A 15087-nucleotide genomic window follows, 5' to 3' on the forward strand; every position below is an offset into this window, starting at 1 on the left:
AGTAATTAGAATGTGAAGCATGGAAAGTAGCGTGCATGATGTCGTGGACCTCCAGAATGGTATGCAGTGGTCGAGGAAACAACAAAACAAGAGAAGCTGCAAAATAAGAAAGGTTTATGTCAGAGGCTGAAAGAGTGGAGCTGCCTCGAGAGCCGAGGCAGATAAGACGATGGCCGCCTTACGGTTGGTTGGTTGATTGGTGGAGCGTTTTTTTTACCGATATTTTTCTCCCGCTAATCCCAGCTCTATACACGTCACCACTCACGTCACAGATCACAAGGCATTACTCGTCACTCTAAAGTAGTTGTGCATATGTCGGCAATACATCCACACACAAGACCTACCGCTGAAGTTCGCCTTACACCATGACCGTCCTGTAATTTTTTTAACAATTTCATTGAAAATGTGTCTGTTAGAACCATAAATACTATTCATGTTTTCGTACGATAACACATCGTACAAAGAACTACTCTGAAGGACACATACAGTTCTTTGATAGATTTACCCAGCAGAATTACTTGAGCTTGTAGTACAAAAAAAAAAAAACAGAAACGTTCTCGCTAGCAAGGTTAAGGGAGCAGTGCAGACATTTTTTTATATGTTTTGTCTTCTTTCTTTTATTATTTTTTTTTCTGCGGCGTATTGCGCAGCAAGTAGCAAGTAGTGCAATAAAGTTATAATTCTGCGGGTTGGTAAGATGATAAGACATTCTAAGATGGTCAACCGCACCCTGCTAAACCCCCCTTCACTGCAAGGCAAGTAGTGCAATAAAGTTATAATTCGGGCGAGTTGGTAAGATGATAAGACATTCTAAGATGGTCAACCGCACCCTGCTAAACCCCCCTTCACTTCAAGTGCAAGGCCAGAAAGCAAGTGAAGCTATGGTAGAAGAAGAAGGAGTTGAGCTGCCAGCTGCCATCTTTTGCTTGGACGAAGAGAAGAAGAAGAAAGGGAGAAGTCAGTTAACAATATGATGGAAGATCAGCTCCTCAAGAAAATGCTTCTGTTGATAACAGATCAAGAACATCCTTACATGTCCGTCGTGTTTGTCGTATATATGCTGGTAACAGGCACCCTCGCTGTCGTCGGCGTGGTCGTCGCGATACAGGATTCCAGCAAAAGTAAGTTTCGACTAACACCTACCACTTTATTTGATCATGCAACATCGGGCAACACGGCAAACCATGTTTCTCGAAAAAGAGGCATGAAAGGTACACTGCATTACGCTCAATTGAAAACAATTTATAATTTTATTGTCAGATGTTTTGTCGCACAGATGATACCCATAAAAAGTAAAATATAACGCCATATTAAAGACGTGGTTGTGGGATCGAATCCCACTGTGATGCCTGCGCTTTTCCTTGGAGATTCTTCGAAGGACAATCCACATCGATATCGGCTCAGTCGCCCCTGAAGTCTCCCCGGGACGCATACAAACCCCCTGTCTCGCGGTCCGTTTACTCTTTCACTTCCCCTTTCTTGTGACGCAGGCCCTCCTGCTGCCCTGGCCTCATCTGTCCCAAATACTTGTACAAATATCGAAAAATCGAGGTACCGATGGCTACCCTTGTCGATGCATCTCACTCGTACTTCTTTATTTTTCGTTGTGTTCAAGGAAGGCTTATTAAGAAGAAGATATCGCTGATGAGCAAAGCCTTCGAACTAGCTGCCGTAAGTTGCGTGTTTCCTTAACCAGCGTACTAGTTTTGATAAACACAAAATGCTGAAGCCCTACGAAATCTCACTGTTTTTAATGCGACATGCCAACGGCAGAGGGTCACTTGACAATCCTTTCAATCTAGCAGAAACTGATTCACACATAAACTGATTTCTTTGTCGGGATACGTGTATTTGACACGTAACCGCGTGCAGAACGTAATTCTAGCAATGGTACACGGAGCCTTCACCTACGTCACATTGTGACGTGGCAGTGACGTGGCATGCTCGTAAGCTCCTCCCACTGATGGTCACTTTTCGTGCTAGCGGCATTGAAAGATTACAAACAGCGCTATTTTTCGATGCGACGACCATAGTTTTCATATTAGAAAATGTGAGAGCGACAATAACGAAGCGTCTTTGAGATAAAAGAAGGGTACGGACGCGTCCAGATTTCAAAACACCATTCAGGGCTTCGTTTTCGAGCAAATGCTAAATAAGCCCGGCAGCTGTGACCACCACCAAACGGGTTCGCTTGACAGCATGTGAAAACAGCCTACAGGTAGTCTTCCTGACGCATAGAAATCGCATGAGTTGATTTCTGTGTCGCGATATTTGCCTTTGATATACATGTAGTGCAATCGTGCCGTACGGGAGCCCTTCGGATCGAAAGAAATCATAAAAAGTGATTTCGATGCACCGTTCCGCGTCTTTGGAGTAGGCCACACGCATAATAGAATCCTTCCAAAGATGAGACTTCCCGAACCTCCTAGGCGTGCCCTTTGAGCAACAATACAGGAGCCCAATCACGACGACCTTTACTACGTTTTTTTTTTTTTTCTCAAAAATGTATAATTATTTTATGAAACTTCCACAAAACACGGGGAAGCATTCTTTTGTGCGAGTACACTGTGAGGCGTGTGGGTCTGGATAGCACGAATCAAGTAGAATTTAGAAGAAATTATCATTCCGAAATTCTCGTCTTTCACATGCAGGCTCGTCATGAAGACAGAAAGACAGAAGAGTGCTTGAAACTGGTGGACGACAATCAGCTGGATTTAAACAGAATGGTTACGGGCTTTGGGCACAGCATATTCATGGTACAGGGCCACGTACTATTATTACTTATGAGTTGTGATGCAGGAAGCAACGGAAATCTATACGTTAATATATTCTGTATCGATGACCATTCCATTGCTGTTTTACATATTTCGTTCTTTAGAATCGGTGAGAGCCAAATAACGCTGCGATGAAGTCTGACAGACTGCAAAACGTCCGTCGCTTTTGAAATGATCAAGGTTGAGGATTAGACAACAATAAACCGCAGCTCTGCAAATCATCGACGTCAATACTATTCGTTACTGCAAGAAATATACGAAGAAATGAAGGCGGACTCACTTCTTAAGAACAAGTCCATGGGAAAATTTTGTTCGCAGGGTTCTCGTAAACAACTCTAAATTTCTGCACGAAAGAGGTACAGGCCTGTTTCCCTCGAGTTTTTCTAGGGAATGACATTTTTGAAGGCCTGACGCGATCCCCTGATTTTTTAGCGATTTTTTTTCTCAAATTTTTAATGCCTAGGAGACTATGGGAGATGCGACAAAATCGCTTCCCTCGACACACCAGCCCGCGATATTCGGGCCAAAATGATGTCATTCCCTACAGTAACAGTCTGGGAATTGATTGCAATCAACAAATTCGACAAGTTTCCTGCAGTTTTCCAGATTCCTGCGAATGAAAATAATGGCTTTGTCATTTGCTAGCATGTTCTGCACGCTGGTCCCCGATTACATTTCTTCCTTTGAGCGCGGGAGGAAACCAAAGCGAAGAAAACAGTTTTCCGACGTGTGCGGCTCTCCGGAAGCGAACGATAAAGATCTCTCCGGATGCGAACTTTAACTAGATCGCACGAAGCATCCTTAAACAAGCAATGCATAGCAAGTATGTGTTGGTTATGAATGTGTATAAAAGATATAGACGCAGCATACAGTCGAGAAGAAGCTTCAGAGTATCGAAAAAAAAAGTCCTCGTTTATTGCGGTGATTATTACTCTAAACTATTGTGCAGGCTGCGTGTTTGAGCTGCAATATGACACTGGTGCAATTGATGCTGGACAGAGGTAATGTCATGCTTTTATAGTTGAGCATCCTATAGCACTGATTTCGCGCAGTAGAATGTACAGGAAAGAATAGGGGAAAAGCGGAAGAATTGAGTTCTCCCTGTTTGTAAACAAATGACGTCATAGTGATCGACAGCGCCACCAATTTGGTAGAGATGAACTACGCTAGAAGCTAGGGGACGAACAATGTCGCGCTCGAAAGCCACGGCCTTGAGGGGTTTACGATGGTGCATGAAAGGGATGTCAGTTTCGGTCCTACCGTGCTTTCAATAGGAGGTAGCGAACAAGTGCCCGTCGTGGAACCGAGTCGTGGAACCGAGCCCTCCCCTTCCGATTTGTTTCGGTTTCAGTCTGTCTGCCAAGATCATGGTGAAGTTTCTCGGGTAGAGGTCTATTGGATAGGAGAGTTTGTTACCCAAATGTCTCCACAGAAGGAGGAGGAGTATCGCGTTCTACGCCACTTTCTCGCCGCCCTGACAAACGTTGCTCAGGTACCAGCTATTGAGTACCAGGTACCGTGGCAATATTCCTATGTTGGTGCGCCTCTGACGACGTTTGAGGAACAAACTATGAACTGAAATTAGGCAGAAAAAATAGATTCAGAATCACCAATAAACCAGAATTTTTTTATGCAAGATAGGAGGACGACACTATTCTTATGCGTTCTGTCAGACGGGACTCTAACAAGCATATATATCACACACGTAACATGAAAAACGGTTAGGAGCAACTAATATTTATTCGAACAAGAACTTCCGTGCAAGAGACTGCACTTCTTCTGCAGTCTCTTGCACGAAAGTTCTTGTTCGAATAAATATTAGTTGCTCCTAACCGTTTTTCATGTTACGTGTGTGATTCCCTCTCCGCGGGCTCCTTGACAGTGTTTTATTTTTTCCCCTTTTCGAAGCATATATATGTTCGGTCTTGCACATCAATGACCAAACAATTGCAGATAGTGTTGCATCTTCGTGAGCCAGACATTTTCGTCATTTTATTCAACATACACAAAGCGTTTTACATCTTGTGTGAATGCGTGCCCGGCTATTGTACAGGAGCGAACATCAAAGCACGATCTGAGAACGGAGATTCTCCCCTTTACCTGATTACGTTCCGATGCATCTGCAACGATGAGCTTACCGATACTCAACTTCTGCTGTTCTTCATCAATTTAGGTAAATGTTGCGCAATCAATTCATTCCCATGTTCTTTGTTAGTATCACGCTACGCGTGCACTGGATCGAGTATCCGGTTCCACTTGTGGAGCCACAATCTGCGTATTATTTTTCTTTATTCCAATCCAGTCTAACCCAATCCAATCCATAATCTTTATGAATTAAAATAACAGGTTGGCAGCATTTTGCAGAATTTCGAACTCGGTGTTTTGGTTATACTTAAAGACAGAACTGCTCCTTACCATTTTGCATTACGTCACAGCCTTGCTTTAATAGCGGCTTGTCAATTCTGCTTGTCAGTCGTTTTATTTTGAATCATTGTCGAATCGCAGGCTGTGATGTCAACGACCAGAATGTCGCGGGCCTGACGCCTCTGCATTTGTCTGCTTGGAAGGGCTCCATTCACCTTGTCAAGTTTTTTCTTGAACATGGTACGTTACTTGCGGGTGAAGGGCATAACCAGAAAACCTGACATTGGAGCCAGACTAACACTTGTGAATGAGGTCCGACGGCGTCAGTATTGTCCTCCTTGCAAGGAGCACAATGTACTGAAAGTCGAGTGCAATGAGGGTGGACGGGTAGGTGGGAAGCCTTGAACAGACCAGTCAAACTAAAGAACATTAATAAGACACATGCCGTCCACCCCCATTGCACTCGACTTTCAGTACATTGTGCTGCTTGGGTATAATGATGGATAATCGAATGAAGGAAAAGAATGATTGATAAACGTGTGCAGGCTAACGAATGTAAGCAGGCATCAAGCACTCCTTTGTGGTGATGTGGCACATTCCACTTACTTCTTGCAACAGCAGCGGCAATTTACCTTGGAACGGCATAAGAGTCAGTACTGTTACATGACGTTTCAGGCGCAGACCATTCGATACGAGACAGAAAAGGCAGGACAGCCGCGCATCTGGCACGACTGCAAGGTAACAACGTCCTCTCTCGGGTATAACCAGCATACACCAGCATAGCATGCACAGTATCTAAAGGGCTGCAACGCGAACAGCGCTGTACAACTAGTTTCTGCCTCATCTGGGCTGCATTGACAGTCACGGCTTCAGGAATGTGCTAATTGTTAGATATGTTTGCAGTAATAGTCCCGAAAGTGCCGAGTCGCTGAAAACCTTTGCCTTCACCTGACTTTGGTGACTGCGTTTAACAAGTACGCCAAGCCTAACTACAGAATATCTTGTTTCAGGCCACGGTCCCGTCTGCGCTTACTTGGAAGATCTCGAGTACTGCCCCATGAGAAATGAACGTGATCACTCTTATCGTAGCCCACGTGACAGCATTCACAATAGATGCGCAACAAATAAGATAGCGTCCGGCGACTGAGGGAGTACTGGTGCTGTGCGTTTGCCCGTCCTGTATCGGTGCTCCCGTGCGATGATAATTTGTCATAATAAACGTCTGCACAAATACAATTCCTAGTCGACCGTACCAAATTTTGTGCCCAAGAAAATATCAAGAAGCGGTGAATCTACCATCGCTGAAGAAAGCATCAGGTTCTGCATCACTTGCCGCCACATCGTTGCTGTCCAGATATGGCCTGATAGCTACCCGTAGTGGTGGTGAGACAGATGTTCAGGACAATCCTGCAACCAAACGTATTCACAATAGTATAATTCAGGTATTTTTGAAGTAACGGTTTGTTGAACGGCAGAAGGACTGCATAGAGTAAAGGTAGTTGTGAGAATCACTGATCGAGAAAGATCCATCCAAACTTAGCGTTCAGAAATACAGAAAAATGCTGTTTTGCGAGAATAGAGCGTGAGACAAAGGAGATCTGAATGGCATAAAATTCAGTAATAGGATCTCGAAGACACGAAATTTAGTACTGGATTTAGTACTCTACGCCGATTTCGAGCGCGTAAAGTGGAACACGTTGCACAAGCACAAAAAAGCCAACGCAGTAGACTGTACTCATTCATGCATGAGTGATAAGCTCTTACGTGTTGACAGTTTCATTCTGCCAGTGACTGGCCCTTTTTTTTTTCTATGTTTTATACCCTGATGTTTCAATCGCCCCCAAGTGCAGCTGCAACCATGGCCAATTGCTTAGGGGAAGGGCCATCCTCCCCGCGTTGCTCTCGGTTGATCCGATTATGATGAAACCTCCGCAGCATAATAGAGGCTGTCGCAAAGGCAAAAGGGCGCAGACTGACCATAATTCAAGAGGGACACTTTGTGCACTAATCCACGTATCTAGCGTTTGAGTCTAACTTTCAGGGTGATTTGTACGATAATTTAAGTGGCTTCTGTTTTACCTCGTATCTGACGCGATACTGCAGGTTTTTGCGTCTGTCATTTGTAATAGCTTTCTTTAGTGCTTCTCGCAAATTAACTGCCGTGTAATTATAGTTTACAAGCAAAATCTGGTAATGTGGTACATGGCTGGTGGTTTCTGAAAATGCCAGGGAGACACTATTTCAGATGTCACCTGCATTCCAGGCAAAGTTCGTGTCACTTTGAAGACAGTCGTGTCTTCTGCTCTTGCACGCAGTTTAGAAATTCGGAATTGTGTGGTTTCCTTATGAAATGGAAAGGATTGCTTTAATTTTTTTTTGCTCTGGCTATTTTATAAGGTAATACCACCAAAATAACGCAGGCAGGACTGGCTGTTTTCTTCGTGAGCAGCAGCGCCTCTAGTGAGCAGATGGTGCAGTAAGTCTCCTACGGCAAGCAGTTCTATCCCCACCACCGCAGTAAGCTATATGGCTGTTCGTCTGAGCGGCTTCTAAAGCAGAAGACAGTTATGGACACGTGCTTTTCTGCTGTCGTCTGCGGGATATAATAGCGTCTTGACGCCAGGAATGCCGTTCTGACAGAAACTAGCGACACTAGCGACACTCCAACAAACACGTGTTCATGTTCGACAAACCGCTCCCTTCCATTGCGATTTCCCACGCTTCAAACGGCTCCCTGAAACGCGACCACATGATATAGCGGGGCTTCAACATTCCCAATTCGAATCCACAAACTCTGAAAATGAAGTGTCGGTTTACGTTTCACTAGGGGGCGCTGAGGACCGGTCGCGTGCAGGTCACGTGGCCCGCCATTGTAGTCAGTCCCCATGATAGAAGTGATACACTCTAGGGAGTAAACGTTTTTATATCCTGCACGAGTAAGTATGGAGGTACCGTGTGTGACAAGGTCTGCTGTGGAATTCCCATGCAGGCAAGCATATAATGAGTAGAAAGCAAATAGGATTTTGCGTGCCCTTGGGATGGCAATGAGTACTATGTGAGCATTGTTTGGTTCATCTGCGCGTTTGCACCGCGATTCAGTTGTGGCCGCGAGAGTAAAAAGGGCAGCAGGAATGCGGGGATAGAAAGGATTACGTGACGTCTTTGGCTGTTTGGAGGGGAATGCTTTTAAGGAAAGTCTCGAGGCACCCACAAAAGAGCTCACACCGCACATTGTTTTATTCTCCTATTATTGTTTGCTTATTTGCTCCAGAGATTATCAAGAAAATGTCTAGATTTTATTTCCTGTATAATACTGAGGGCACACCGTAGAACCTTAATATTTTTGTGCAGATACCCAAAGACTTCAATGTGTACTGGACCACACCGTTTCTATATCCATTGATATCTCCTACACACCATACCACTCCAAAAACTTGGGCGCGCAGTACTTCTGTTTGACCCCGCGCTTAGCAGCTAAAGTTAACCCAAGATCCTCGTCGAACTAGCAGTATTGATTCCCCTAATCCATTGGGTTGTTACCCCCTGTGTATAGGGGCAGAACCAGGTGAGCTTCGCCCCCGGCAGCATACGCTGCGCGACGGCTTCATCTGACGGCTGCTAATCGGCCCTTTTGGGGAGGGTGCACGTGACCAAGTGGAGCATGAACCTCCTCACGCACAGTTCCCCTCGTCATTGTGGAGCGATTACTCGGGCAAGAGCAATTTAAATTTCTTCTCGGAGTAAGGCGAGGCGGCAGCTTTTGTTGACGTTACAAGCAGAATGACGACGGGAACCGCGTGAAATATACTTCAATGTGAAGATGTCGTTTTGATTGGAGGCAGCCATGGAAGATAGGAGGTGGCGCCCCCTTCCACTGAAAACTGAAGATGAAATTCGCGGCGAACCATGTGGATAAATCAACTAATGCACCAACTGTGATTGCGAAAACATCGCAGCGTCGTGTGCAAAACCGTCTCATGTGTCTTCATAGGTCTAGGTCTTCTTGAGTATATTTTCCAGGCTTGCGGAGTTGCCACTCCGGAGTTAGAATGATTCCGGAATCATTCCAGATTTAGCGGAGCCCGGAATGGAATTGGAATGGAATGGCGGAAAACTGTCCTAGGAAGGGGAATGGAATGGTCTGGGTGACCCGGTGGCACTTTTGGTTTCAGCGTGCTGGTTTCTGCCCTCGCACCCTGTGCACCACACCTGTACACGGTCAAGAGTGAAATAACCTTGTCTTTGTGCTTTTTCCGTGCTTGGTAATGTCAATCTCCTCTAGCACCGCTGGACTTGCCAGTATGGTTGACGGTCCTGTTCTTTTATTGAGGGAATTACGGAATAGAATTGGGTTGACCAGCCATTCCAGGAGCCGACCATACCTTTTCATCCCGAGGAATTGAAGTGAATGAAATTATCGCAAATTTCCATTCCTCGGAATGGAATTGGAACGGAATGGGAGACACCATTCCGCACCCCTGATATTGACACGAGGCCTCCCAAACACTAATAGATCCCCTGTTATTGAGTCACTTGAGCTGCTCTGGAAGCTTGCGCTGCAAAGCAAAGCCCTGCTAGCACAGCTTTCGCGTGTCCATAATGTCAACTCATTAAGGAACAAGACTCAGCCCGTTGACCACAGCACATTCGCACTTGTAGAACGCCTAATAGGGCCTAGCCCTACTTAGGATGTTGCATTGGTGGACGATAGAGTCTGCATTTTGGAGTTGAAAGACACTGGCGTTCAGATATTTCAATCGGGCAAAAAAGAAGCAAGAACGCTGCCACATTTCAATGTCTTTCTCGTACTGTCGTGTTGGCGACATGCGTCTGAGAAATTTCTTGATGTTATCTGCGATTGCGGTCGATCGTGATTGATTATCTGCGATAAAGATTGCGGTTCTCTTTTCTCACCGTGGTTAGGACGCACTAGATGACTTTGCTATCTCGTGGTGATGGGAGATAAGTGCGCCTGCTCAATGCAGCGATGATGCGCTAGTGAGTGCCACATATCGGTGGAACTCAAAGTGCTCCTTTTTTCACTCTGCTTCCGTTGGTGTAGTTTGTGTAGCACGAGGCTTATGGCGGTGCTGCAAATGTTGACAGGTGACACTTGTTGTAGCTAGTCAATGTTGTTATACGCAATGCCTTGACCTTCATGACGTGCCGTGTGAGAGAGCGTGTGCATGACTGCTGTTTTCAAGACACCGAGAGACGCCAGTGTGTCAGACTTATGACCATATACTGTACGAAGTGGATATTATGTTGGTGAGTGCCAATGATTCCTTGTGATCACGCAACGTTTTTATTATCGCGGTCGTCGTTCTTGCTGTCAGTGCATGTCTTGTTCAAAAATGAACACCGTGCTTAAGATAACTTCCCGCGTTCGATAACAATGCTAAGCATTATTTATTGGATATTGAAGGGCTGAATCTTGCAACGGTAAATAGACTGCCTTTTATTTACTGTGGGCACTTTATTTCACATATATGTTCACTCATCTAAGTTCAGGGCAGACGACTTGTGACGTGCAAGAGTACTTGGACAATGAGATGAATCAATGATGAAGGTACTTGGCAGTGGGGCTATGTGATCGTTTCTCTGTTTTGAGAGTTGTAGGGACACTAGTATTGTGAATTCGAATGGTGTAGCGAGTAATGGTTTTTAGTGTTGCCCGTTGTTTGGTTAGCGGTACAAAACTGATCATCAGTAACAGCAATCCGACACAGCTCTCAGGTTAGGATTCCCTGTCTTGAACGGCGCTCCACAAAAAAAAAAAAAAAGTGAAATGCTTTCTTTCGGAGCACGTTTGAGAACGCTCCAATCATGGCGCGTGGGCGCGCTGTCACGCGGTGTTTTTTTTCTTTAATTGCCGCCTATTAATTAGTTCCAGTTGATTACTTAATTAGGTTCAATTACATATACTCGTGACTGCGATACACGACAACTGACATCATTCAGTTAGCTTCATTGACATAGCGCGCTCCGCCAATATTTAAAAAAAAAATTTGCGTACGCTAGTTATGGGGTAACCTGTGTAGTAGGATTTCCGTGTTGCCGACATTTTTTCTCTATAGCGAATAAGATTAATCGTTCTTAAATCCGTGTGATTAGTCAGACACATGTCTGCAAAGTATGATTAGCCTGCAAGCACAGCGGAACGGAGAATGGGCTACCCCTGGCGGCTGAGCGTGCAAGCTCCCACCTCCTCCCCATGGCAAACACACAAGTTTGTCGAATGGAGCTAAGCACACAACGCTAAACACAGCAGCTCGGTGGCTCACAAAAGTACATTGTATATAGAACCGCAGAGATTATTTATGTACTGCGTCTTCCGTTTGCATGGGGCTGGGATGCTTGCACAGCCGAAGACTCAGGTCGTTCATCATGGCGTTGATGACGTCAAAATGGGCCCTGAACGCGTTTGAGTGATGCGGGATTTCGGGTCACTTGGGGGAGTGGTACGAGAGGGAGCTGGGGATGAACTCACGTGTCACGTGATAAAGCATCGAACCACGAGCAGGCCTCACACGGATGGTTCTGCACACCGCACCCACCTTCTACACTGCCTCCAGGCAGAGTCGGGCGAAAAGGATGGCAAATGTCCAAGTGGAGGAAATCAAACCTTGAATTTGAGCCCGTGTGTTACGTTTTTCTGTCGGCAACTGTACTAACTTAGACAATTGAAGCTTCGAACGAGGACAGCGAGCATTCGGACAAATACGCATAAGAAAAATCAACGCAGTGGATTTCATTCATGCATGACGGATTAACGCTTACCAATTGACAGACTCATTCTGCTAGTCACTGCTCTCTTTTTTTTCTATGTTTTACACAGTGACGTTTCAATCGCCCTCCCCCAAGTGCAGCTGCAACCGTGGCCAATTGCTTTGGGGAACGGATAGTATCATCACATTGCTTTCGGTTGATCCGATTATGATGTAAACTGCGCAGCATAAAAGGGGGCTGACCATAACTCAAGAGACGAGCGATTTTCACGGTATTTTGTACGATAGTTTAACTGCCTTTGTTTTCTCCTGCATCTGGTACTGCGATGCTGCAGCTGTTTGGTGTTGATCACGTGAGGGCGACCTTTCTACTTCGTTTTGCACGATAATTTTCACAGCACCTAGCGCGTTGTGCAGTAGGATTTTCACACAAGCGTAGGCGGGACTCGCTTTACGTGTAATTCAACTCGCAATTATATTGAAGGATTTCTCAGTCCGGGTAATGACGATTTTGATGGCAACATTGACGGAAAACGAGGCTCCTTCTGCGAAGTTTGTTGCAGAGACCTCTTTGCGGAATTACCTAATAGACGCTATGCAAAACAAAAAACGCCACCGCCCGTTCATATTGAGAAGCTCTGTAGGCGCTGAAATTGCTCGCGAAGTCGCATATGATAGTGTCTTTCTCTTTGGCGTTGTCTTCTGCTGATCCGTAAATGCGCGCACCATGTCCGCCACTAATCCGCTGATGCGATCACATATGTCAAGCAAAACGTATAAATAAAGCAAAACGCACGGACGCAAAACACGTCCAGCTACAGTCGTCACGCTGCCCACAACTGTGAAGCCAGCATTGGCAAGCTCTTTACACCATCTCCACCATGACCGGACCGCAGGTGCTGAGACAATAGCCGAGACAATCCAGAGAAAGTCGTATAATCTGTATCTTGCATATAGCCTTTAATTACGTCCAAGCTATTTTACATTCACAGACAAAAAGGAACAACAGCAGGAGTTGAATACGGATATATATATATCGGTCCGCATCGCGTTTTCCCAGGCTTCGAAGCGCCTCGGAAATGCCTTGAAACGAGACACCGGGATAGCGATTCACAGCCTCCCTATGGAATGTCAATATAAGCCCACAGGTCTCAACTCCTGGAGCGATCCAACGCTTGAAATTTAAATCACCCTGAAAGGGAAGTGTCGGTTTCCGTTCCATGAGGGGGCGCTGAGTACCGGCCGCGTGCAGGTCACGTGACCGACCATTGTGCTTCTCCCCGTGATAGAAGCGATACACTCCAGGGAGTAAACGTATCAATATCCCGCAGGAGTAAGTTGGTATGGAGCAATGCGCGCCATCGACACGATATTGTGTGACAAGGCTTGTGACGGAATTCGCACGCTCAGGAGTAGGTGGAAATGGAATGGACGCATGTTTCTTTCAGTTTCAGAAGCCCGTGGAAACTTAGGAAAACCCCGTACATGCGCTTCGTCTGAAATAGTGGTAGAACTGGCCGCGCAAGTTCTGCAGAAGGCTCACTTGAATAGACGACTCTCCATCAGTCTTGACCCAATACTTACCACGTAAACGTAAAGGTATCGTAAAGCAGCAGGTAGACAGGTTATGTTTGCGGTGTAGTTCTTCTTGCTGGTAAACCCAGCACAAGAAGTTACACATCTGACAGTGAACGCTAAATACTTGCAACTTGCTTCAACTTGCAACCAAAGTTGTGTTAAAACGGTTCGGGGCGACGTCTGGTGGGAAATAATCCCCAATTTGTCAAGCAACATTGGTCTATGTTCCCAACTAGCTCGCTGCTCATTGTGTTCTACGTAGCCGACACGTAGCCAGCTTCTTTTGTTTTAGACACAGTGTCATGCGCATGCAATGTAGTTTCGCCGCCGTGCTTGACGAGCAGTGCGCAGTTGGTGGCGACTTCGACACAGTGTTGCCCGTAATCTTTCAATTATGATTTTCTAAAACCGGTCTCAAGCTATCGGATAGACAAATCTTCGGAGATTGCAACTCTACTGCTTTACACTATCTTTAAGCCTAAATCTCGCTACGCCGAGGCGACACTTACTCTACATCCAATAATCCATTCGGTCGCTTTCGCTTGCCCGTGTAGGGGGCACAAGCAGGTGAACCTCACCCTCGGCAACATACGCCGCATGACGGCTTAATTTTGGTTGACGTCGCTAATCGGCTTCTTTGGGCTTTGGGGGAGGGTGTGCAGGGGGAACAAGTGGAGCATGATTCTCCCGGTAGAAGGCCCAGCACCCCGTGCCATTGTGGAGCGATTACTCGGCCAGGAGAAATTAATTTCCTCTCGGAGTATAAGGCGAGGCAGCAGCTTTTGTTGATGTTACAAGCATTATGACGACGGGAACGGCGTGAAATATCCTTCATTGTGAGCTAGACGTCGGATGACGTTTTCATTGGAGGCAGCAGCGCTGGTTGTGCCGCGGTGTTGCGTGCGCCTTTGTTCTATACGATGATGCTCGTGTTGGAGCTGTCGAAGGAGTGATTTTGAGAGCCATCTCGGTGTTGAGTTGGGATGATTACCATTACAGTTACTGTTGACAGCGTCGCAGCACGAGTCAAAAAGTATTTCGCTGTTTGTGTGTCGTGGCGTGTCAAATTGTCGCGTTGCAGCTGCCCGACCGAGTGGAGAGACAGCAGTCGAACGTTGTCGCTAGCTCTAAGCTTGTAGCACAGACTACATGAGGTTTTCGGACAGTCAGGCTTATTGTAGCGCTGGGTCTTCGCCACTAAAATTAGCAGGACTCTGCAACAATATTGGAAAAAGGCACACCGTCGTCTTTGCTTGCTATCCCGCAGCGTTTGTTTCCATTGGACCATCCATCTTTGCGCCACTGTCGTCTGCACAGTAGACATCTGCATAGTACACAAGGTCGTCGTCTGCTAGAGTACTCGAATACAATTCACATCCACATGCAATGACAATGCGAAACAAAATTTAATGTTGCCAAAACCTGGGCGATCGGCCACACGGAAAGCCACGTGTTTGACAAGAAGTGACAACACACGATTAGCCTGGAGTACTCGTAGACCTGTGCGTCAATGGCGGTGTGGTCGCCGGCATCATATTGCCTTCGCTACCGGCGTCGGCGCATCGGCGGCACAGAGGTCTATACTCTGGAAGCTCACAGAAATGAAGAATGGACTCCCGCGGTTGGGGGTCGAAAGCGTGTCA

The 15087-nt window shown here is 46.0% G+C and overlaps 2 protein-coding genes across 2 annotated transcripts in view; both read left to right on the forward strand.

Annotated features, from left to right (window-relative positions):
* Window positions 1-814: 814 nt before the first annotated feature.
* On the forward strand, window positions 815-6368 carry LOC135366261 (ankyrin repeat and death domain-containing protein 1B-like). The gene is made up of 8 exons (XM_064598936.1): window positions 815-1121; window positions 1616-1671; window positions 2652-2756; window positions 3724-3775; window positions 4828-4947; window positions 5280-5378; window positions 5814-5876; window positions 6149-6368. The coding sequence occupies exons 1-8, from the start codon at window positions 971-973 to the stop codon at window positions 6283-6285; spliced, it is 783 nt and encodes a 260-aa protein (XP_064455006.1). The 5' UTR covers window positions 815-970; the 3' UTR covers window positions 6286-6368.
* A 3789-nt stretch (window positions 6369-10157) lies between these two features.
* Window positions 10158-15087, forward strand: part of LOC135367257 (uncharacterized) — a 31870-nt gene continuing 26940 nt past the window's right edge. Inside the window, exon 1 of the mRNA XM_064600431.1 lies at window positions 10158-10406. Within this exon, the coding sequence (XP_064456501.1) occupies window positions 10401-10406 (6 nt within the window). The 5' untranslated portion in view covers window positions 10158-10400. The remainder of the gene's footprint in view (window positions 10407-15087) is intronic.

This window comes from Ornithodoros turicata, chromosome 8, assembly GCF_037126465.1.
Source record: "Ornithodoros turicata isolate Travis chromosome 8, ASM3712646v1, whole genome shotgun sequence".
Taxonomy (NCBI): Eukaryota; Metazoa; Arthropoda; class Arachnida; order Ixodida; family Argasidae; genus Ornithodoros; species Ornithodoros turicata.